This window comes from Lingula anatina, chromosome 3 (genome assembly GCF_051362555.1).
Source record: "Lingula anatina isolate TDL-2025a chromosome 3, LinAna3.0, whole genome shotgun sequence".
NCBI lineage: Eukaryota > Metazoa > Brachiopoda > Lingulata > Lingulida > Lingulidae > Lingula > Lingula anatina.
In genome coordinates this window covers 8,070,180-8,097,231 of record NC_141769.1, presented here as the reverse complement: position 1 = coordinate 8,097,231, position 27,052 = coordinate 8,070,180, and the positions used below count along the sequence as shown (strand labels likewise).

Sequence of the window (27,052 nt, the reverse complement as noted above, 5' to 3'; positions counted from 1 at the left end):
CAACTTGCCCAATAAATGCCACAAACTCTCAACAGCCCTTTTGTGTAAGGACTTGAAAGAAAGTTGGAATGAAATTTATGTTAATATTGTCAATTTCTCACTTGAGGGTCAAGTAGTACTCAACATCTAATGTTAAAATAATCGTGCATCGTCCTGATACCTTTCATGCAGAAAATATTGGGGGCCGACAAAAATATGAACGTGTCTCATGTCATTTAAATACCACTGTATGTGTAATTTTTGTAAAGAGTCTATTCACAGTTAATCTAGGTCATTCTATCCCGTCTTTAGGAGTGTCATTAAGCCAAACTGTTTGTAAATAGCAAACTTATGAAAATTTCATCGTTGTCAGCGAGACTACGTCGACAGAAATGTTTCTATTCACCATCTTGGGTTTAAATAGGTGCGATAACATGGCAGAGGATATATGAAGACAAATGTGATTATAAAAATCTCCGTTTCTTTTCTGAACGAGGGAACTGATAAAGTTGACACTTTTTACTTTATTAAAACACGTGTCGTGCTGTGAAACGTAATAGAGGTAGAAAGGGAGACTCGTATCCATTAAAATTTGACTTTAAAACACTGAAACAAAAAAGGGGAAGAAATAGCTATTTTTTACGCGATAAAGGTCGAGGGGAGGATCGTTAACCTGTTTTCAAAATGATCAGCAGTAGGGCCTAAATCCAAAATAAACAATAACACACCCTGGGTTAAAGATATTGGTGAAAACGGCAAATGTTAATGATTGAGGTGTTTCAGTAATATCTTGAACTCTGTGCACGCGTTTCCGACCTGATCTGAACTTTGTGGCGTAATGTCTGGCCAGACACAGATTTATTAATAGCCAGTGGACATTTAGCAGGTGCCCCGACTGGACATCAAGTGGCCAAGAGTTAATGAGGCATGTGATTATGATTATTTTTGAAGTGTGCCCAGTCTGTAAGCAGTAGACGAGCTGTCAAAATAAATTTGGCGTATCAGTAGTGAGGTGATATAAGAGCGATAAGTCAATTAGGCTTGATAACATTGAGGTAGGCGATTTGCCCCATGGGATTGGGGGGGGGGGGGCATTTGTACAAAAATACCTAGACAAAACATTTTAAGAGGGATTGGAAAAGCAAATGTATCAGCAATTGTCAGATCTCACTTCTTAGAATTAAAAATTGTATCAGAATTTCAGAAAGTGAATAAGTAATACTGCAAACTGAAGCTTATTGCACAACAGTTTCTGCCACTGGGGACAAAGATATAATCAGAATTCAACCTGTGTGGTTTTAATCAAAGTAGACGATTTAAATGCAGGTTCTCTGTGTTTCCTCTCATGAAAAGCTGCACATTTTCAAACAATATTATCAGATTAAATTGAAACATCTTTGGATAATACTGAACAATTACTCACTGACTAATCAATCAATCATTCCAGAACAGGTCACAATCTGAATAAAAAAGTCAAAACACCAGTACCTTCCAGTTTCTAAGAATGTTTTACACAATGAACTTGTGAATCACAGAAAAGTCACTGAAGGATTATACCAAGAATGATCTAGGAAATATAGGAAGTATATCTAAGTGGTGGTGTGTCAAAAGGAATCCATCACAGCATCAATCTTGTCAGTATTGGTTGGTACCCTGAGATTCAGTGATTTTTGGAAACTCGCTTCTGTTATCAGCAAGTCTCTGTTGTTTCAAGTTACTGGATACTAGAAGTGGTAGAGACATGTGGAAAACATAGATGAGTTTTCAGTATCCCCCAAAACTCAGAAATCAGCGTTTTCAGTCATTGAATACTAGAAAATGGTACCCTCTACCAGGGTCACAGATAATATTGTGCAAATTTCTCTAACACAGTGTAGAAAAGTTTTATCATTTAGCTAGAGACATATCTGTGAAAATGTAGTGAAAAAATCAATCTGTGTCCCTTGGTAAAGGGTAGGCAAATGGTAGGGGCATCCAGGTGATAATAGATGGTAGCAATCTTTTAGACACAGGGTGACACTGGGAGACACCTGTGGTGTTTTATCATGGGAAGGAAGTACTCTGTCACCATCCAGAAACTTACATGGAGATTGACTTGTAAAACACAGATGTTACAATCATTAGCACATGTAAAACACAACATTAAGAAAATGATACGATTTATATTTTTCACACTTGTCATTAGGTGAGTTTGTTAAAATGCCTTCATGTGCATGCTAAAGGCTGTTTCAGTTACCCTCCTAACATTTCAGAACCAAGGCAAGAAAGAAAGCACAGGTTGGAGTCAACTATAAAGTGGCTTATGATATAATTATGTAAGAAAGATTTCATACATTAGAGTAGGCCTAATATTTGCAGCTAACCAGTATATTTATGTGTGTTAAATTATAGCGATTAATTAAATCTAACATAACAAAGACATAACCACATAAATAATGTAAAGTGTCTTACTACAGTATGCTTATCCATTCCAGACTAATCCTAAAACAAGCACTTCTCCTTAAGTTTGCATCAACAGGGCAAATACTACATTTAAATCCCTTTACATTTACTAAGGATGTATAACAGTCCTTGCATTTGCAGACATCGATCACTTTTACGCTGACCACTCAAATCTCCTGTGATCAATCAATGACCACTGAGAACAGCCAGCTACATGATATCTGAGGTGACTGGCCACTATGGCCATATTGGTAGATCTACATGTATATAACAAATATAGTGTGGACAGGGCCCTGTCATAACTGAAAATTCATGTTCCTGAAAATTAATGTATAGTTTACTATGCAACCTGAGCAAGACTGTTTTTCACATTTTGAAATTTCACTGCCCAAAGTAATGCAGTCAACAACAAGCATGCCATATATGAATATAAAGGGGAGTGCTTCACACTGAGAGTGTCTGAGAGAGGATTATTAGCTACACCTAGTCTCTTGGATGTCAAATCATGTGATAATCTGTTAGCACAAGTACCTGTTCATAGTTCGTAGGTGCCTGAAACCACAGCAATTGTCACACAAACAGAATATTTATTATGTCACAGCTTGTTCAAAGTTGCTAGAAATGTCTTCAATTTCTCCTCATGTGTCTGACAGCACGATAATTGAGAGACATGCAATGGCTGTTACATAACTGTTGCAAGGGAAGGTGATAGAGAACACCAGCATCTCTTGCCTTTACCTGTCAGGTGATAAAGGTGTGTAAACCAAGTACTGGCATATACTTCAAACTGTCAGAGTTCATGCACATGAACCGCCTTATACACTGTGGTGTATTACAACTATACCTGGACCCATTTTATGTGTGAAACACTTGAGAAGGGGCTTGTATTTCAAAAGACTGCTGCTTTAGATTGAACCAGACCTTACGGTTTTGTTTTGGAATTTCAATTGAAACATTGTTAATGTCCTGGGTTAATGTGCCATAGTGAGTATAGAAGCAAACACATTTGAATCCACTTTTTACTTTAACACATTTGCCATTAGCAGTGACTTGGTTCATACTTGCCACCATCACAAAAAGATGCAACAGAATCCTTTTGTGCAGCATGCTGACAAGTGTTGATTAGTTTCTAGAAGTCATCTGGGATCTTTCCTAATGAAAATGTACTAATGTTGTTCTACGCAGATTGAACAAACTCTGTGGGAATACAAAAAAGTTTGAAATTATGCAAGTACCTTGGAAACAGGAGGGGGCATATTAAGCTTTAAACTGATTGCATTCAGCGAGAGTGAAGTTGGATCAGTCTACGTAGAACGCTAGTTTCTTGGAGAATGGACCTTCTGTAACTCTATCAGGGCATATGTCACATAACTGTAACAGGATACTCCTGGACATTCCCATACCTGTGTAAATGTCACATACTCAGGTACAGCACACACTGAGTGAATGCACTCATCAAACCCTTCAAATATTGACACACATCAGGCTCTGTTCTTCCCTGGGAATCTATTCCCTAGAAACCGAGGACATCATAGTAGCAATTAAGCTGTTTCAAACTTGTTACACAATATCGTGTCCAGGGTTTTTCTTTGTCTTGGTGGGTAAAAAAAATTTGTCAATTCTTGGTCTGTATGGTCTTATGGCACATTTTATGTATTTGTGGGGGAGCTTATTTTAGGCTTCATATCTAAGTCACACCATACAGTAGCGCAGCCCCTTTTTGACCACCTTAATTAATGAAGACAAGATTACTTCTGAATCTATAAAACTGTTTACATATTTAATGAAACTATTTTCTCTAATCAAAGTCAAATTGTAAGGCAAGTTCAAGTGTACTGTTAGTGTTGCTCAGTGTGAACTGCACCTATCAAATAGGGTGTGGCACATGAAACAAATCCTTGGGGTCCATCCCTCTCGGAGTTTCCTTGATTTCCATGCCATTCCAAGAGAAACCTAATCAATAATCCTGAGAGAGACAATCCATTTTGTTGGACAAATCTGTTCAAACAGCAACGTCTGTTTTTGTTGAAATTGATTTCTGCTCTCGGATTGTGGCGAGAGATAATAGAAACAGTCCCAGGTGGTCGTGTATCCTGTCATCACCTTTTACTTGAGGCTTTCAGTTCTTCGCCCACCTGGATTCAAGGACCAGCTGAAATGGTATCAAAAACAATCATGATTGAGGGTCTTAAGGCACATTTATATCTGTACCAACTTAAAACTTGCATTAGTTAAACTTGTGTCACAAGACAACCAGATAACTTAATGTGACTACTTTTTTTTTCTTTTAGCTCAATAGCTGTTTCAAACACTTTTTCAGACTTGACCTAATTTTCCATTCCCAGATTTTGTCAACTCTGTAATATGGCCAACTAATTCGAGGGGCAGTAGTGTTCTCTGTTTGATCTGTTTGTCTCGTGACAATTAAGCCTCTATAGTAGCTGCCATTATGGTGGTTTCAGGAATGGAACTCTGTGCTCAGCTGTTGGAAGTTAAAAATGATCTGAAGCAATTTTAAGGGGAATTTTGTTTGTTTGCATTCCTCTTTCTGGGTGATGTAGAGTAAGTGTATAAATGCACAACTGGTGTACTGTATCACTTGCACTCTCAGACCACTTTAAATAGAGCACAAATAATATTGTTTTTGCATTTTCTTAAAAATGTAAATAAACTAGATAAACACAAGCTGGGCAATAATGTACTTGCAGCTATGGACTGAAGATGATGGAATGAAATCCATGTGATTGGCTGTCTCTTCACAATTCCATTATATTTATAAAACAATTCCTTTTTGCACCAGTCACAAATATTTGCAAAGTTTAAATATAAGTTTAACATATACAGTTTGTTTCTGAAAATTTACCTTCACTAAAATATTTAGATTTTTAAAGACTTAATTACTTGAAATATCACAGACCTATTCTTCTCTTCTAAAAATATTTATATGAACTCTTGAATTATAAGCAGAATTATTTTAGTGTACGGATGGAATCTCAATGTTTTTTGCTTATACACTTCAAAGTTGAAATGGAGACATGAATGTTTGTACTTGAACAGAATTGTTTAGTCACTTAAACCACTGTTGTCAAGACAACATAGCATTGCATGTTTAGTGCTGTCAAGTTACATCAGAAATCTGGTACAAGAGTGAACCCACCATGCTGTGGTTAGCCACTGTCAGTGTTTTTTTTTTTTTTTTTTTTTTTTTTTTTTTTTTTTTTTTTTTAATTTATAATCAGCTTTTACTCCCATTCAGAACATAACACTTGGGCAATTGTCTTTTGGGCAAGCCTGAGAGCTTGATAACTTGATAAGATTTGCATAATAAGATTGCTAATCATTTCTGAGGAGATGACACCAAAATGTATGACATAATGACAAAACCAATGCTTTTTGTGCTAAGTAATTATTAGGTGGTGTAAATATTGAATCTGAACAGTTATAGTTATAATGTGATATGGTGATAAACTTTTGCAAAAAAATCTCTCTCTCTCTCTCTCTCTCTCTCTCTCTCTCTCTCTCTCTCTCTGTGTGTGTGTGTGTGTGTGTGTGTGTGTGTGTGTGTGCACACTTGCATGTTAGGGTTGATGTTGGTTGATGATGGGGGAAAGGGGTATACCTAAGTATTGAAATATATCTGTTTTGGTGTCCATTAAAATTTCCTTCACACACAGTAGCTGTGTTCTCAGTACATCCCTGTGTGAAGTCCTAGGATACAGTACACTGTGTTCAATGTATCATCTTGTGGCCATGTGCTCACCACATTTATATGTGGTTTTCGTGTGGTGACTGATCGTTCTCAATGAAAGGCTTCATTAAATGAGGAATGCTTATAAAAAATAGGAGGGTACAATTTCTAATGTTTAAAGAATTTGGAAGCTGTTCATATTCATGAAATTCAATTTATGTCTAACAAAGAATGTGGGTAGTTAGGGAGACCTTGCTGCACCAAAATAGTACACTCCTATGGCAAGGCTCTCTACAGTTTGGTCTTCAATCAGAGACAGCTCCAGGGGGTTGACACAATTTATCACATGCCCCACCCCTTCTGCTATGGCGGTTTCCTCTTACCCTTATTGCCCATCAATTTGTGTCTGTGTCTTGCATATTAAAGTGGATTTTCCCTGTTTCCAATTATTCAATATTTACAGATTTACAGCAAAGCAAGACAAACATTTGTTATCCTCCCCCCCCCCCCCCCTTCCTCCTCTGTGGCAAGGTCCTGGACCCATCAGTGTTTACATTACAGTATGTATAGTAAATAGCAAATATCCAAAAGAAAATGTCTTATCTATAACAAATGGTGTATTTTATTTCACAATAAACAACCCATATGGTGTATGAATATGATCAGGACACCTACACAAATTCATGTCATAAGCACACCATGGTTTCTATGTGTTAAAGTTTTACACAGGGGTTTACTTTCCAGAACAAGGGCTCTGACAGGCTTCAATGCACTCTGACATGTCTACACCTGCGAGCTTCCTGAAAAGTTTGGTTGTATCTCACCTCTGCTGTGAACTACAAAACACTGTCTGCTACTATCAGTGTTATTGAAAGGAAATTAGGTGGTGTCTGGTTACCAGTTCTTTTTTTACGTCCAACCCTGAAATCCTCTTGTAAGGTATAAGATTACAGTATCTTCAACATAGGGGTAGGAGTGTTCCTTGGCAGTTTCTTTGGGTAATGTTAATCATTCATATATTCTATTCTTAAAATCAATCATAAGAGATTTTTACATTTTCATTTAATTATTTCTCTTTTTTGTCTCTTTTTGGGTAGGGGTAAGGGTTGGGGGTTGTGGGGGTGGACAGAAAGTTGAAGGGATAAAAAGTAGCCAGTATGCCCCAACTACGTACTTTAAATAAGTGGTGTTTACCTGACAGGAGTCTGTTCAAGAGACTAGGGTTTCACTTTAGAGGCTGAGGGTTGCCGGGCTTAGGTTACTAGTGTCACAAAGAGCTGACAGCATGGGGCTTAACCTTGAGATCATCTACAAATGCTTTGTTTTGAAAGTAAAATAAGAAAAAAAAGTAAGAAAAATGAAGAAACACTAAAGAAGTACAAACATGTTTATAGTGGATAAAGCTTGTTTTACAAATGTCTGATTTGAAAACATGTAAACACATTAAATATAATGGAACTTACCTGATGACATCAGACTATGTCCAGATCAGACAAAAAGATTGTCTAGGAAATTGGGTTGGGATACATTGTTTTGAAAAACTGACAAAGGTGAAGTAATCTTCAGGTTTAATCAAAAGGAAAAGTTCTAAAAGTGGATCAAAACCCAATCAATGGAGTATTTCTCAAGTTGGAACAAATAAAGAGGGTAGGGGGGTCTCCCACTCGAATGTTATAAAACTGTTTACCTGTACCTGTTTAATACTACCTGATGATCAGCCACTAGTTATCTTGTGTATACACTTATAAATCTCACAAAGACCACATGTAAACCAGATTTTTCATGGATAAGGTGCGCTGACCAGTCGGGTGTGTGACCTCGAGGTCATCAAGGTGCAAGATTGGTCCAGGGACCAGTTTCGCAGGAGCACTTCAGTCCCAAAGTTGTCTTGAATTTCAGACCATTTTTTGACTCAGGCTAAAAATTCAGTGACATAATGCTTCTGTCTCATATAAAGGAAAGATAGTATGCTTTTTACCAATAGTTCATTTTTTAAAAGTGAAGACCAAAATTGCAGTGGTTTAAGTACATTGAATGATAATTGGATTATGAATTTATTCTAATTTTGAAGAATGATGAAAAGAATGTTTTAGCTGCTCACTAATGCTACAAGGCCCACCATCCAAGACATCCAAATCTTTGACAAGAACTGACCTGAAGGTTATCTTTAAATACCTAGTTATCACCCAAACACACACATGAATCTACTTTGGTTTACACCCAGACAACAGTGACACAAGTATGAGAGTATTTACACATCATTTTCTGTGATCTAGTCTTAATTCGCTTCAGATTTATGAAGTTAATATGAAGTAAAGTCTCTGGATCTGTGGGTCTGGGCCATTGTTGATCAGGATTTGCTTTTCACACATGGTCTTAGTACATTCAGGTTGAAATTAAGAGCATAAATAGTTTGTATAAGTTACCAGGTTGTGATCCAACTGGCTGTTTTCAAAATTTTCTAAAACTGTGTGTGAACTGGACCTAGCTGAGATCAGATAAGTCAGAACCACTGTAGAATAAACAGTTCAATTAAAGCGATAAAATTCCACCTTGTTAAACTAGATGCTATGATGTGGGTATCGATGTGAAAATAAAATATTGAAAGAGAGCCCAAACCCATTAAAATAGAAAAGAATAGGCATAAATAGGCAGAGAACAAGTTTCTGAACTGAAAGATTGGTATTGCTTAGTTTATGTGAGAGATCATGACTCTTGAATGTCTTGATTTTATTAAAAAAAATAATAAAATGGTAGGTGCACCATCTTTTCCCTGTCTCTGTAGCATAGTACAGGTTAAATTCCATGAACATCATAATTTGAAGGAAAGTGAAGGAAATACTTAGTGACAAGCTTACTGATAACTACGAAGTCTGTTTATTGAATAAATTCAAGATTAAGGGTGGAGTTACCAAAATGGGGGCACATCACCTCATAATGATTTTCACAAAATTAAAGATATATTGGATTCCTTATGTAGTCTGGTACAGCCTTTTTCCTTCAACACTTATCAGTTCACCTGTCATCACTGTGTTCATGGCCGCCCACTGGAATGAAAGAACTGCCCATTAAAATGTACATTACACATCAGATATGCATTCAGGAGCATGGTTACAGTGTTATGGGTCAAGATGATGGTAAATTAGTGACCACCAGGGGTCAGGACTCCTGAAAAACTGTGGCTAGTATGGCAAATCAGATAAAAGCACCTGCACAATTGTATATCAGTTCATGTATGGGTAGCTAGTACAATTTTTATATTGCTCAAAAGACAGAAATAAACAGATGGTTAGTCATGTAAAAAATTTCTAAATTCCACATGTTATTTCTGTTGAAGAAGAATCTCCATTGTGAGATCCCATGTCCTCCTGTGTTTGCCATGTTTTATGTTATCAGGTAGCATGACTCCATGCAGATTCTGATACATGTAATGATTAAATACTGATCCAACAAATAGATAACAAGGGGTTTAAGTTAGTCCAAGCTGTGGTATGGTCACAATATTGCATTTGAATGAAAAATGGCAGGAAATTGAGACACCCACTTGTCACCTGGTGCTTTCCTCTCTCATTTCCACGTTGTAGTATGATATCAGTATATCAAGGTTCAAACAACAATAATAATAATTTGATGAGTGAAAAAAAGTGACAAGATACATCAATTGACAATGATAATGGTTCTGATTAGTGTTCAAAATGCAGATGAAATATTTATAATTAGACCTCAAAATAGCTATTTTTCAGACTGGATGATGCTGTGACTGAAATCCAATGCAATCATAGAATCATCTTATAGATACATCACAGTGTTATCTATATTTAAGCTGTAATGTACATATAGGTAATGCATGGAAATAAACTTGTAGTCAAGTTTAGGTGTTACTTCCAACAAACACACACACAACGGCCACACACACACACACACACACGTGCAGTCACATACACACACACATACACTTTCATGGTCACAGGTGCACTTGCATTCACATAGATTTGAACAGTTTGAATTTTCAAAAAGGAACAAAAAAAAGGCAGATAACTTCACCACTGGTTATAAACTAAGTCAGGCTGAGTTCAGCATTGTACATGCTCTCCTTATTTCAATACTGGATAATATTGCACCAATGCGGGTTCATTGATATCACAGGTATATAACTTTGTATCCACCTATCAGTGAACTGTGTAAGGTTAGATATGACATGTCATAAAATCTTGATGATAACAGCTGTGGTCACGGAACAGGTGTATTGACTTGAAACAAGGCCATTGGCTTTCAAAGTATATGTTAAAAGCTGATGCTATCTGAAAAGCTTCTTTTATTGGTGTTAATACATTTTACTGCTAGTACTATTTCACTTCTACATCAAAAGCGAGTAAAAAGTGGCAAATTGTGGGTATATGTGGGTGCAACCCTGTGTTTCATAGCACTGATTTACATATAACTTGAAAAGGTAATAATGATAATGAGGGGGGGGGGGGGGGGAGGATTTTATTTAACTCTTAAAATCAATGTTAATTTAAAAAATTATAACACATCAAAAATATAACTACCTGGTTTTCAGACATATGATGCTGGTTTGATAACTGCATTTGATATCTTGGTTTCTTGATTTTTTATTTGTTTGTTTTATGCTTTAAACTAATTGGTATTAGGAGAAGAGTAGAATTATGTATGCTTTTGAACATTTCTCTGTCACAACTTACCCCAGCATAGCTTTTTTTACACTTGTAACTCTATACTTAATGTGTCTTAACAAAACCTTTTCAATTTTTTCTTCTCAAGGTACAATTAGCATTATAGTCTCAAAATACCAGACAAACCCAAGCATGGAGCTGGGAGTCAAAACAGCCCACAATTACTCCCCAAACACAGCAAAGTAGTAACTGTCAATGCTTTTATATTGTGAGACACAATATTATTCTGGCTAGGGCTAAAGTCAAGGTGTCCCCATACAGTAGTCATACAAACAGAACTGCTGGGCTAGGTAAATAGACTTCTCCCTTAAGTAACACACCTCATTTAGGCAAATCCATTAAGTGAGCTGTTAGTGTTCAGGGACCATGGTGTCTGTTACCGGCTACAAGCTCTTAAATGAGAGAATGAGTCCCGGGGTCAAGGAAATGACCCCACAAGTTGAGATTAAAGAGAAAATGTGTGGCTAGGGGGAGAAAATGGGAGCTGGGATATGCAAGGGGTTGGATACAATAATCTTAAACAGTTTAAGTTAATTTTTAAGATTTATGTACAAGCAGTAAAGAAGTAGTCTCTTCTTGCACGCAGCAATGCAGTATCATAATAATAATAATAATATTTATTTCTAGTAAAGCACATTCCATTTTCATTCATTTGAGACATGCCCTTAAGATATTAGTAAAAACTTGATTACATTTTGTAAATACTATCTTAGAGCAATATTTTTGATGTTTTAGTGTATCGGCAAACATTTGAACATCAAGAGAACCTCTCTATACGTCTGTTTTCCAAGTGGAAAAATTGACCAAGAATATTGAACAACATGCTTCTTACCACAGAAATTGCCCTCTCTACTTCTGTTGGCTTTCCCATTTAACCAGCAGACTTTGAGCAAATACCTAGCATGTGACAATACATTGCTTGTATTGCAAAGCTGTTTGTTTAATATAATGGAAAATGCAATAATGTAAGCGTTATGCGAAAAGCATCTCAGCCACAGAATTGCCTGTCTTGATAGACCACCTCTGTTGTTGACCCTGTTCCTAAGCCGGGGTGTGCTCTTTTACCCCTGGGGGTGTTAAACCATCCACTTTAGTCACTGGTAAACTGAGAAAGATAATGAAGAAATAACAGTCAACACTCCACACATCCTCCCCTAACAATGACAAGGAATTTTATCTCATAACTTTCAAAGGACTAAATTAAAGACTCTATTTGTCAAAATGACTTGTGATCAGAGTTGTAGAGTTAACTGTAGACACAGTTTTAGTATGATTACTCTATTTGTTAAAGTGCCTTATAAAATTGTAATCAATGTAGATAAAGAGATCTTTGTTTTTAAACTAAAAGTAATCAATGTTGTTTGTATAGCTTTGAGTGTTTCATGTGAATAAGAACTTAGAAACACAACAGATAGGTGATAAGACAAGTCAAGTACAAATTAAAAATCTTGTGTATCTTATCAATTAAGGTTATATTTATGTAATCAATTGTTATTCACTGTTAGTCTCCCAGTATGACAAAATAAGGTAAAAAAAGGCTACTGTTTGTCCTTATAATGATGCAATTAATTCAAATTTGCATTACTGCTGCACTAATAAAACCTTTAAAAATGAATATCTGCAGCCTGCAAACTTTTAGGGATTTTAATAACTAAATGATGAAATACTTTATATTGGTGAAAATTATTGTTTCTAATTTCTAGAATAATAATCATTAATCCTATTTTATTTAATTTTTCAGGTGAGCACCATCACCGTTTTAACCTCACAGCACCTGCCGTTTACTATGTCTTCTCTGGAGATGTACAGGTTCGTTATGAAATGCCACTAGACCTGAATCTCCCAAGTGGAGTAATTGAGCTTTACTCTTACTACAATGCCACCTATACTTACGTCTATCGCCAAAGTTTGCCTGGTGACGCCAAAAAAGGAACCATCAGTTTTATATGTGGGATAATTGACAGTGCTGGTAAATATGTCTTTCGGTTGTACACCCATCCAAATGGCGAATTACTTTCCTCAACCAAAATCATGAATGCACAATGGCCCAATTTTGACTTTTTATTACCACGTGTCCATACTGCTCTTACAACCAATATTGCCATATCATTTCGGTCAAGTGGTGCTGGTTGCAATTCTCAGCAACCATTAAGTAAGTTTTGGATTGAAGTTGTCCACTATGGCAGGCTGAGCAACAAAACTGTACTGAAGGAGCCTTCAGTAGTGAAGAAGTTTGAGATCAAGGAATTAACCAGACTGGTCACAAATAGTAAAATAGTGCCATGCAAGCTCATTGACTTGGATGGCGAGTACAGAGCACTGCTGAAATCCAACCACAATGGAGAAACTTTGATTGCTCAGTCCAACAGTATGAAGGTGGAATGGAGTGAACGGTACACCCTCCTCATACCATATTCCAGTGTCTTTCCATATTGCCGAAACGCCATGGGGGTTGCATACTCCCATCCGCAATGCATTGGTGATAACGATAAGGTGCGAATGTTTGCCCAGGAACAGGCTGCCTCTGGCTCTATTGCTTCTCCGACCAGTTTGACTTATGTTACCGAGCGGAGGGTGAGAAGAGACAAGGGATCAGTGACATTTGAGTGTGATCTGTTTCATTTTTCCATGTTACGCTACTGTTTCAAATACATCAGTGTGGCCAACAATGGTGCGGTAACTGAACAAGTGCTCAAGTGCGTTGCAACAAAAGATGGTGCAGGTAAGTCAGTGTTGTCATTGTTGTTGTTGTTGTTGTTGTATCTGCTTCTTCTGTTGTTACTGCTATCATTGTTGTTGCTGTTTTTAATGCCTTTGTATCATAAATTTCGCATTTTGATTTAGAGCAGTCATTTACTTCCTTAGTGACAGATGTTGTCAAGAACTATTCTCCCACAAATTGCATCACATGATTTGAAAATTTGCTATTTCTCTTATTGTTTTTGTTCCCATAGGTACATAGTTTCAGATGAAGCAGTTAATCTCAGATGTTGCTGTTGTTGGTTGTGCTGCCATATACATATTCAATGCTGCCGTTTTTTTATTGTTAAACTGCTTATTTGAATTCTATCATTTTTGGTGTGTTACAGAAGACTGATTCCCTGCTTCCTTTTGCTTTTTATTATTTTTAAGGAAAACTTATCTGGACCCTAATTTTGGTGCTGTATGTTAGATATCATCTCTGATATTGAACATTGTTGAACATAATTCATTGGAATGAAAAACTTATGGTCAATCTAGCAAAAGTTTTACTTGGTTCATTTTTTATTTGCCAGGAGCCCCAGTTTGTCTTCTCAGCAATGCTATTAGTGTTGAGCCATTTATGTTTGCCACATTTTTATTAACCTATTTTATCTTGCACTTGTGTGAAGAGAGGAGTGCTTTTTAGTCTATTCCTGAGTTATGCAAAGTTAGAGTATTTTGCATGTTGCCCATTTTTATTTAAAACATCACCTCAAAAGTTTTGAACGAAAGCAAGATTCCTGAAATACTGCATAACACAGCTTGATGGATTAAATATAACTGACATGAAATTGAAAAAGAACTGATGTAAAAACTAACTATTGTGTCCAATATCCATGGCAACCTTATACTTACAACACTACATATTTTAAATGTGAATATCTAAAACTTTTTTTGGTGTGAGGGAAAAAATCCATCTCCGTCTACAGTCACAATTTCAGAGCATGTAGCCACAGCTGGAATCACATCAAAATATTCAAAACTAGACAGAAAAGATTATAAAAAATAAGAAAAAAATAGCCAAGTTAACCGTTGCCTGGTAGCATTCTACCCAATAAACACTCCTATATGGCACCAAACAAAAGCATGCATCTATTCACTGAAAAAAAAGAGGTGAAAAAAAATCAAAATAAGACAGAAATTGGAATGAAATGAATAATCCCACAATCAGGCAGTATGCTGTCAAATAATCACATCTATATTTGCCCCTTTTTTTGATAAATAAAAATACAATAAGATAGGCCCAAATAACAAATTCATTTCCACCATGCACACCTCAGGACAATAAGCATCAAAACCATCACATATATAAAAAAATATTTAAAGGGATAGAAAAACAATTATTTAAAAAGTAGAAAAAAAGTGATATTAGGCAGGTTGTTAGGCAGGGTGCCATCCAGTGGCTCCACCCATTTTAGATGCCTTCACATCCCAGGGGGGATAAACAGCACCATAATCCTGTCAGTTGTCAGAAATCACCGCCCCTGGAAAAAAATCTTCAAAGGAGCAGGTGATATAATGAAATAAACTTTCCTCAAAGGGTGAGAATTTAATAAGATTTTTTTTCGTAGCTGGTGGGAATTTTCTGAAGCGTGCTAATCCTAATCAAAATGTCAAAAAGAGCTTGAAACTAATTTTTTCAAGACCCAGTTGAATCCTTAAAGTTGATATACATGTATGACTGTGGGAGCAAGTAGAATGTAATGTAAAAGAATGAACACATTTAGACTAAGTATCTTTTTTTCTTTGCATATATCCTGCATGATACGGTTACTTGCCACCTATGGAAAAAATAAATTTTTAAAACTACTTAACCCTTACTTGAAGCCTACCTGCTAAGAATATCAGGTGGACCAAGGTAAATGTTGTAGAAACAGCTTACTTTTACAGTCTTCCCATAGATCCTGGATTGAAGCCCTACAAGTTTTAGCCAGTTAAGTATGTCTTCCATTTAGGTGAAGGCGTGTCTTCTATTTAGTTTCCCTGCGTATACTTGAACCCTTTGTTTCATAGTCATAGTAATGATTCCTACTTCATGTTGTGTATGCTTTGATGTCTATATAACAGTTAGGTTAAGGCAAATGGATATTTTTCTGAATCAACAAATGTTGTCCTGTTGCTAGAGGTAAATAAGTGACAAAACAAAGACATATATATATCTTTCTAGGAATAGGGTTGGTGGTGGTAGAAACCTCCTTGGGGAGGGGGAGCACAAGGGGCAGGTTTGACAAGTACCATGTTTGCTGCTATTTGGCCTATTGAAAATTCCGTGATATATAAATTAACCATACTCACTTAAAAAAAAAAATGCAGCTAGGTAAAACTGAATTTAAGGGATTGATCCAGTGATAGTGAGACAGATATGGACATTGTAAACTGTGATAAAGAGAATCACCATTATAATTCTGAAAGTCAGGGTGCAGCAATAAATACTCTTAGACTAGTACTTAGCCAGAGGAGAAAAAATTCACAATTGCTCGCAATAAAAAAGCAAAGATAAGCCTTGGCTGTTAAAACCATACTTGCATTTGTATCAGTTTTTTATTACAGTGCCCTCCAGCTAAGTATACTTTTATGAGGTTATTTCCTGGTAATCTGATCACAGGTGCAGGGGCAAATATCTAGGAAATCATACCAAAATGTAACTACCATGTGTCATATAACTAGTAGTTGAGTTAATGAATTAAGTAATGTTGTGCGAGACCTTGAAAATAGGAGTGTTTGGCTCAGTTTAGACTGAGGGAGATATTACTGATATTTGACACTGACTAAATACCAGTACATCTTGACACCATTCATCTAGCTCCATCATCTACATGTATTTAAATCACAGAAGCTACAAAACAATTAAAAGATAGTTTTAAAAAGCACCTACACCTACCTCAAGTTTCACAGCAGTGCCTGCCAAATTCATTATTGTAAAAAAAATTGCATACTGCTAGTGATTGTGCAGTTATTGGATCAGTGTTTCCTTGACATAAAGAAGAACTGAGCATCAAGAAGCTGGGACATATCAGATCTGAAACTCAGGGTAGCAGCCCCTCCTCCCACCCCCATATAAAATCTTCTGATCATCTGCTTACTTGTACTCAAAACATATGAGGGTACAGCTTCAAAGCGCCATACCTAAAATGGTTCCAGATTTGTTTCTTTTTTTTCCACTAGCTTGTCTGACTCCTGCATTCAAGGGTCATAAGTTCTATTTCCAAAGTATCTGATTAAAGAAAACAAACTTGATATTTTCCCTCTTATGTTACTAGTACTTGTATCCCTGACTGTGGATCTACTTGAAACACATTTAACTTGGGGAAAGAATGCAGCAATTTCACATAAGATTCTAGAGAAGATCAAAAACGTCCTGGTGAAAATTTTGTAGATCCTTAGAAATAAAGTTGAAAGGTTAAGATTTGCACTAGTATGTCTTGAAGCATGTTCGTGTGAATGCATGCTTGTGTTCATCAGAGACATAAAAATTACTTCTCAATTCAACAGCAATTTCCTTAAGTCTCCAATCCAGCAGGTTTTTAATAATACAATCAATGCAATGAGGAAAAGCTCTGCATGTTGCCTTGGTAATTAGCTCAATCAGCTTGTCAGATGTCAATTCCAACCCATTTCAAAAACATACAAGTAAGGCACTTTAAATTTTTTTCTGGCTCTTCAGCTTACATCTTGGATATGTACTTATAATTATTAGACCATGCAGATTTTTAGAGTAGGAACAATATGTGTTCTTTTAGAAGACTACCAATAACCTGTTAACCTGCTGTACTCATATTTCTCAACTGAAATTCTTTTTTTAAAACACATCCATTTTAATGTATGCAAATTAGGCACACCCATGCAAAAGGAAACAAAGAACACTATTTCCAGGATTTTTTAAAAATTTGGATCCTACTGGGAGAAAATGGAATATGGTTCTGTTTACCAGAGGATTGTAATATTTGTTGACAGCCCTGTAAAATATAGCACAGGGGCAAACTGCCATGCTTGGAAGTGTATTTTAAGGGAACACAGAAGTAAAAATAACCTGCCCAATTTTACACATGGCTTCAGTATAGAAAGTGCAAATATGCAAAAGTTACAGGGTGCTTGACTTTCATTTTCGAATTTGAAAAAATCTTGTCACTTAACATTTGCCTGATCTTTGTCAAGAATCAGATTTTAAGTTGGTAGAGATCAGCTTTCATTTCATAGATCGGTAAAAGTAAAATGATGCTGTAATTTTATCTTTGAGAAAGTAATCCCTTTAAAATTTCCTGAAACTTCGTATTTTAGTATTAGCAATATCTGAATGGTGTATGGATATGTAGTCCTTGTATTTTGTTTTATCCATGCTTTTTTCTTTGTATAGCAACATATACGGATACCTGTGACACTGCAGCAGTTATTACCTATTAAGCAAAAAATTCAACAATAAGGACAAAAAGTACCTTACACTTCCCATATGTAATCCTTACTTTTGTTTGATTCATGGAGAACATACCTTTGAATTTTAAGATAAATTTGAAAATATTTTTGTGATCTTGGTCTTTGTAAGTGATATTTTTGATGATCTCAGCACCTAAATCAGTAAACAAGAATAGAAAAGCATTTCTAATGAGTTATATGTTGCTTTCAATATAAGAATTTTTTTGATAGTCCCATACATTTTCTGTTTTAGAATATATTTCATTGTATTTTCATTTTTGACAAAACACTTCATTTGTAAAGAACCGTTATACCAATATCAGAAACAGAATATTGAAGCTATAACTAACTTAATACTTCCCTCATAAAACAAAATATATTTTTAGTGCTCATTCTAATTGGCTACTAGAAAAAAGGGGGTCCAGTTACAAAGCACTCCAGATGGATGTTCAACAATAGTGAAAAAATCAATCTATTCCTTGAAGCTAAAAATCTGTCAAAGAACTGGATATAACCCGTATTGATATTGCATACCATGTAGTAGTAATGTCTTCCAGGGCTCTACTCTATTAGCACATGAAATTAAGAACTCTGTAAAGCACCACCACAATGTTTACCTAATGAAGTGGAAATCCACACTAAAAGCCTGTACAACTTGTGCTTAATGAAGTGCAGTCCTTTTTTAACCAAGCTGGGATCCCCGCAAAAAGTTTCTGCTTGGATTTGAAACTGAACCAGGACAATAAATGAGAAAATGGCATTTGAGACATTTAAAGCATCCTATCACTTGTGTGTACAAAAGGGGGATTTTTGATCACATCACTTTAAACTTAATGCATTTACACATTATAAGAGAAGGAAAATATTATTCAAGAGTGATGTACTAGCCTATTACATCATGTTGAATTTGCTCAGTGTAAACTGTCTCTAGTGCTTCTTAAAGCAATTCACCTAGAAAACAAGGTACTAAGCTAAAAGGCTCAAATTGAATGTGTTTTCATAGAAGATAAGATAGGCATGTAAATGCGTATGAGAGAATTAGGGAAAACAGTGTGTGTGTGTGTGTGTGTGTGTGTGTGTGTGTGTGAGAGAGAGAGAGAGAGAGAGAGAGAGAGAGAGAGAGAGAGAATGAGAGAGAGAAAAAAGGAGTGAAGAAAAGAGTGACATTATTTGCATTCAGTTCAAGACCCAAATACTATTACCAATTAAGTAATATTTAATTTGTCTGCATCTACTACTCAATTTTGGACACAGCTATTAATTGATAACATCATTACTTAAAAACCCCTAACCCTCACAAATTCATCATCATATACTCAGAAATGTCTCCAGTTATTAGACATTAGCTCACTCAATTAGCCATGAAATTACTGTAAGATCATAACAGTATATTTATATTTCCAAGTGAAAAACAGTCACTTGGTCTTGAACATATTCCGAAGGGAATTAATTTACCTCAATGAAAATAACATTGGAGAAAAGACATTTTATTAGGAATGCAGTCATATAGTTAATTGTTTTGCCAACACTGGATAGAGTTGCATCTGGAGGGGGGGGGGGGGGAGAGAGAGAGAGCAGTGTCTCAGCCACAGAAAGAAATAATTTTGCACACCTACAGTCAACATAAGCAAGTTAATTGGGGGGGGGGGGGGGTCTTCCTGTTCCTGTGCCACCCTCTCTCTCTTTCAAAATCATCTTAAACTGCCAGGGGTGAGCAATTTCACATTTATTCCATTTCCTGATATTGCTTACCATTAAGGTTTGATCTTGATCATAACCTTTTGGGTCTTGATATCATAACTTCTGATGGGGATGCTGCTAATATTCTGCATGAAGAGTAACATTGTCTGCCTGAACACATGTCATGTCTGTGACTACAGACAATGTGTCTTTTGAACTCCGCCAGGTAAACCCGCAGTCACTTTAATTATATCTCATCAGGCAAAAGTGACATAAGACTGATGTCATGTGTCTGTCTTTGTCACATCACTGGAGACTGTGCACCTGTACAGTACATGCATGCAGTTGAGCTAGTCTTTAGGGATGTGTTGGAGAGGAGGGGTGACTGGGGTGGCATGTAGTTATTAAGTGGGATGTCACATGCTGGCTATATAAAATCCACCAAGTCAGTCAAACTACATGGCATTGACAAGCAAACATGTAGAAAAATTATTATTACTTTTTTTTCTTTTTTTTTTTTTTTTTTGGGGGGGGGGGGGGGCTTAATGTCAACATATCATCAAGCAAGATAATAATAATAATAATAATAATAATAATAATAATAATAATAATAACATATCCTGAACCACAACTTTCTTTCCTAAAATTGCAATTGTTGAACACAATGCTGTTATTTATCAAATGGTTACGCAAGGCAAAATTACTTGTAATAATTAAATAGCAGGATAGTGTATAACTATAGACGTGCATATAAGATTACATAAAATTTCAGGATATTTTGTATCAAATGTATGTCAGGGATATAGTGTAGCTGCTTGTTTTCCCTCTAGTTAGAGGGTAAAATTTGTGTGTTATTATGCATTGTTTAGCAGTTGGTAAGAAATGCTCCTGAAATTGAAACACTACCTTTATTACGTATTGTTTAACAATATTATGTGTTGTTTAACAGCTAGAAAAAAATCTTCAGACTTGAAATAAACTGTGTTTCTCATTCACAAAGAATAAGACACAGCAGTCATACATGCAATTCAAATGAGGTGCTAAGTAGAATATTATAGCCACTTGGCAAAGGTTAATCGTTGCAAGTTTCATTTTGTCACTTGTAATTGATGTCAACTTTTAACTGAGCATAGCATTAAACCCTAATTAGAAAATTAAGAAGCTATAAAAAGAATCAAAGTGGAAACATCTTACAGATAACTTGCCTTAAGGTACTACAGTACTATTATAAATTGAAAGAAAGATATCACTGAAAATGTAAATTACTAAAATAAGACATTTAATTAGTTTGGCAGGTGCAAAAGTTGGTAGATGCATTGAAGTATAGTAATTTGTAAGGGTATGTGTGTTGCTTTTTCGCATTGGAGACAACATTCCAAACATTCAATAATATAGCATCATATTAGCAGTTAAGTGACAACATTGAGGATTTTATCTTTCTTTTATTTTCACTGCCAGAAATAACTAAAATGATATTTTTACAGGCAAACAGCTTCAAACCATTCAATTGTCTCAGCTTTCTGGACAAGTTTTTTCTTATCAAGACCACTTTGAGAATCACTTAATAGTATTGCTATGCAAACAATAAAACACCTCACAGCCTGCGACCAGGTGAGTATTTCAGAAAAGGTAGACAAAATCAATAATATTAATTGTCCTTGGCGAGCATCAATCATTGACCCAGTGTGACATCTTGATGCTGCTGCTGAATCATACCCCAGAGGTAAACCTTCCTGTACAGGGCTCAATACATGCTCAGGGTTACCCACAATTTAGTTCTCAAAATGTGATGATTGGTAATTTATCATAATAGTAAAATGTCAATTACATAAATGGAGTCCAAGTTGAAAATGTTTAGAATACTGCCTAGAGTTGGATAATCTGAATTCTGTTTTATTTGGGTAGAAAAGAGGACAAAGGGGAAAAAAATGAAAAATATGAAATTAGAAAAACATTGAAAATGTATTAGAAAATTCATACTGGAAACACTGGGATACCTTGAAAGAAAAAGGATATAAAACCTCCAATGAAAAGGGTTTTGATATCAAGGCTTGAAACTTGAATAATATCGCAGTGCACACAGATATTACACCTCTGCTTAAGTGATTTTTAGCTTCACTTGTTTTCATCAAGCTTTAATTCTGTTCAATATATCACAGTACAACGTTTTTAAAGTACAAAACTGGACAGTAATTATCTTTTTGCATGTCACAAAAAGCCAAATCTGTTTTTATTTAATTAATGGAGGTGACACCTACAAGTCCCATCTAATCTGTATGAATTCCTGAGACTTACAGTGTGTGATGTCACTAGTTTTCTCAAGTGCTCTGCTAGCATTGAAATACTCAATAGGTAATCGCCAATCATAACTGTTCATAACTATAAAAAGTTGGCCATTGATGTCATTGAAATACAATATAGAAAAACAAAACAAAAAAATATTATTTTATGTATATATGCATGAATCAGTAGATATAACAGTTGATCTGCTAATTTTTCATTGATATGTACATGTTTCTGCAGACAACAAACAAACAAATCTTCTTTGTACATTATTTTTATGTTTATTTTGGTGAAATCAAAGAATGCAAACAAAACATTATACAGTGCAAGATTTGTGATGTCGAAAATTAGTTCCTTCCAAATATATCATAACATATTTTAATATAAAAGCCATTAAAGAAACAGGACTGCAGAAAAACATTAATTTCCAAAAGCAGTTAGATCATTTACCTCACTGATGGCTATATCATGTATGATTCATTGTTTCACAGAGAGAACAACGATTGTTGCTTAGGTAGGAAATGTCTACTTAACTCAAAGCCAGTGGAATTAGGAAAGCACATTAGGTTACCACCAGTTAAGTGTTCAGCATAAAAAGCAATCCTATAAATGTCATACTTGTGTTGTGGGGATGTGTGATTATTTTTATGATTTATCTTATTCAATTTTTTTCATTATTTTTCACAAACCCTGAGATATGAACAATAAAATGTGCAGAGGAAAATATTTTTTTGATTTAACTAATCAATTTAACATTTTTTGGACCAGTTTTTATAACACAGGAATCTCTTCATATGACCTGAAGCGCTATTTGAGTCTCCATCATTTATTAAGACTGATTTTCAATAAGAATAATCTATTTTAAGATACAAAGATATGTTGTTTCACCTATATTCTATTCTGTCTTATTCAATACTATTTAGATACAGGTGATATATAACCCTTTTAATACAAATGCTTCCGAACAGGATACTTTTTACCACATGTCTAATTCTCAGTTAACTTGCCTGCTTGTGGCCAATTTCATATAGTGACAATTGAACTGTCTCTAATGCAATCAGTTTTCCTTTTTTGTGGGCATGGTAAATTTGTTATGATTGATTTCTAACATTAAACAAACAAAATATGCATGAAAGAAAGGAGAAAAGAAAGCTGTACTCAGTACTTCATTGTCAGCAGGGTACAAAATTGGCATGGTTCAAGTCAAACTAAGAAAAGGTAATGATTAAAGGATAAATATGGTATATGGACAGGTGGGATGCATGCCTCAGTTCTTAGACAAATCTTTATACAGAATTTTTAAAAAGGCAGATTTTTTTTTATTTTATTTTATTTATTTTTTATTTATTTTTATTTTATTTTTTTGCTAATGAGAAGTTAGAAATATGTGAATACATATGGGTTAGATGTCTAAAATTGACAGATCTAACTCCTAAAAGAGTTCAATTATTAAGTTTTCAGATTGATGAAAAAATGGTTTTAGATGTTAAGTTATAATTGTCTACAAGAGAAGACATAAGTCACCATGGAATGACATGACATGTTTCCATCTATTGCTTTCAATATTAATCAGGTAGGGTGTATGCTTTATCACACCTGAAACTGAGAGCACAAGATCCAGATCTGGGACAATAATATCAGTCATAATGTAACTCAATCAATCAATGTCAGTGTTGAATCATCTATAGTAAAGATAGGTGTTAAAGCAATAATTTACCTACAGGCCGTGAAACCATCAATTAGCTAAAAGCACTCAGAAAAATTCTGCTGTGAAAGTGGTATACATTATTCCTAGCTGAAAAGGATAGATAACCAACAATGTAGTTTTCTCTTTAACCTAGGACACATATTCAATTTGTGGCTGATATCATAATTTTTCCATCAATGGAGTCCTATGTTTCAAAACTATAGCAAGAATCATCATTCGTAGGTTTGGCATCAAAACAGCACAGAAATTAGCTTTCACATTGCTTCCTTCAGATATTGCTGCAGCAAACGGATCATTTGCCATCATTCAAGTTGCAGAGACACATTAAAAGATAGCTTCTGGCAAAATTAATTAAATATCAGATAGGGGAGGCCTGGAATGGCTACTAATGTCCCAGGTATTAATTACAGTTTAATGGTTTTCAGGCAGAGGAGGACACCCACCGTACTCATATAAGCCCATATCGTCTCTCTTTGTGTGTGTGGACATCAATGTCTCTGCATGAGGAGGTGAAATTTCATTTATTAAAGTTTCCATAATTGTTGAGCTGTGCCAGTTTTAAAAAGATAAAGCATTAGAGAGGACAATCAAATTATAACACTGAAAAATGAAGTTTTATCCCTTCAATAATTTTTTTTCTGAAAGAATTAATACTATTATAAATAAATTATAAAGTGCTCATTAAAATCATTTATTGTTATTATTTTCTTTTTAAGTATGCTAGTAAGCATGTGTTAAATTAAAATAATTTTTGGTAATACCATAAGCTGTGTAATATGAATGGAGAACATTTTGGTTTCTATACCAGGTATTTAGTCAATTCTCTGACGGAAGTTTCTGTCATCTCCATTACATTTAGTTACACCAAAGGCTTGTGAGCTATTGCTATTACTCTCATCACAAGCCAAGGAAACAATCAACATATGTCCAGTTTCCCAGAGTTCTACTTGAACTTTTAGCAGTCAATAAAAATCAAAACCCATTTATGTAGCCATTTTGTTCTCGGCATTATACAGTCAATCAGAGTCACACCCACGAGATTTCAAAGCACATTAAAGTGGCTTTTTCATCAGATCTAACCGAATAATGTTTACTCAATGAATGTATGCAAATTGATGAGGTCTACCGGGACCAGAAAACATGGCGTACTTGGTACGGTTCACTGGACTACTATATTCTTGTCAAACAGGATAAGTAACGAGTTAAAAAGAGTTTCAACAGAAAACCCCTGGTGGTCTGGGATTTAGGGATTTACTTTTTTTTTCAATAATTTTCCTTAGCATGTAGAGTAATAATTATTGATGGTTGAATGAAATGCACACTGACCGCCATATGTATGGATTACTAGTAGTTTCCTTTATTCTCTTTTTTAAGAGAGCAAAACTTATTTCAACCAGAACTGACCTGTCCTAGGTGTTAATAACATCATCATATGACAATCTTTAATTTCTGACATCGTTTAGACCAAAGCCAGTCCCTAAAATGACTGAATGCACATATATATTGAACTTTGATACACAACACCAGTGAAACCTTCTGGGCAATCAATCACACCTACCAATAATTTCCCAATACCTCTTTATTAGATTACACCAACTACAATCAGAGATTTTTTTATTTCATTATCAGCTTTAAACAACTTGCAGGTTTTTGATGGGCCTTTGGCCATTTATCTTCATAAAGGTTTGCACAAGGGAAGGCCAAGTTGCTAATCATATTGCCAAGTTGGTGAATTATTTTCTCTTCATGACTTTATGGAAAACAAGGGATTGGTTAGTCATCTAGAGAAAAGAGAGTCCAAGCAATGAAGCCACAACAGAGAAAATTAAAGCTAAACACAATTTACAATAACTGTAACAATAGTAGTTATGCTGTATTGTTCTTCATCTTAGCACATCTTTATCAGAGTTAATTTTGCAATATCTTTCACAATCAAATGATGGAAGATGAGTAACAGAAGTTCATTTCAGGACAAACTTGTAACATAAACACAATTTACCTCCATACAAATGGTGTATTGTTTTTACATACATACTGTAGCAAGTCCATCAAATCCCTTTCAGTTTCAAACAGCCTCAAGTGGCAATATCAGAAGTGTCTTTCAGTATGCACTTTTTAAAAAACTTCTTTGGAGGTCATCAGTACTGACATACCAAAAACTGACACAGTAGTGCACCAATACATCTTGGAATTAAATTTGTTCCTCCTTTTGCTGTGCAATGTTATTTCTTTCATAAAGAATGAAGTGGGAATGTGATAACTTAATATTGGAGAGAAGTTCAATTTTAAGGTCATTCAGTCTGCCATGGCTGTCAGAGTGATCATTTCCATTTTCTTTTCTTAAAGAAAAATGAACTGTAATTCTTGTTGTTGGTTTAGGTTTACTTAAGAAATTATCACTAATTTGGTACAAGGCACTAAGAAAATTGCAAAATTAGATATTTAATGAAAAAATAATGATTTAAAGTTGAATTCTTCAGAAATAAATTTCATTATCTGACCATTCTTGGCACACCGTTAATGGCTGTGATTATTCACATAAGAATGCATTATTCCTTCCAGCCATAAAAAGTTTTTAAAGTGCTTAACCCTCTCGTGTGGCAACCTTTTTGCTTTTGGATGTGCGAAATGAAATGTCTGCCCGATTAGACATCTTTATTCAGTTCTCAGCATCAAAAAGGCAAAGGGGAAACTAATCATTCCACATATTGTTCTGAAGCAGACAGCTGAGATGTGGAGTCTTTTGATACATTTAATGTGAAATGAAAACAGGGTAACGGGAGGAACTTACAGAGGAAATGGAGAAAAAAAGTACAGCAGAAAGTCACAAAACTTTTAAAAGGAAAGAACCTTTTTCAAAATGATTTCTCCTCAAGATATGTTATTAGAATATTTAGATAACACTTATTAAAACATAAAAATGTTACAAAAAAGAACTGTTACAGCATGAAAGTTAAGATGCAAGTAAATTGCACAGTTGTCATTTCAATAAATAGGAATTTCATAATTATGTAGTAAAATCATAGAACAGGACAAGAGGAAGAAGATAAATCTTGAACAACTTGTCAGAAAAGAAAAGGAGAAAGTGGTTTCAAAATACCAGAGAAAATTTATTGATACAGTTTTGTAAACACCCAAATCCCTTGCATAACTGGTGGTTCAGTGGTATATGCAGTATAGATTAGTGTACAGAGACGCCAGTCACAGGATGATACGTACTGCAACGAGGGATAGTTTTATAAATCAGGCTTTCTGCTGATGTCATTGTTGCGTAAGCAGTGCATCATTTTATCAGTTATAGAGGAAGTACTCTTGTAACTTTATTATTGGTTCAGTGAAGTGGTGGGTTCAGACCATGAATACCAAAGACGAAAAATTGGTCAAACTCATTTCATCAGGTGACTGAACAACAGAGAGAGACCCCCT

General features: G+C 35.2%; 1 protein-coding gene across 3 annotated transcripts in view; it reads left to right on the top strand.

Annotated features, from left to right (window-relative positions):
• LOC106173518 (uncharacterized) overlaps positions 1–27,052 on the top strand; it is a 51,285-nt gene that overhangs the window by 12,528 nt on the left and 11,705 nt on the right. For 2 of the 3 annotated variants that reach the window (XM_013554670.2, XM_087008214.1), the window contains exon 2: positions 12,545–13,525. In XM_013554670.2, the coding sequence (XP_013410124.2) occupies positions 12,545–13,525 (981 nt within the window). Of the gene's footprint in view, positions 1–3,380; positions 3,406–12,544; positions 13,526–27,052 lie in introns of those variants that run through there. The other variant, XM_087008213.1, reaches the window with a different exon arrangement.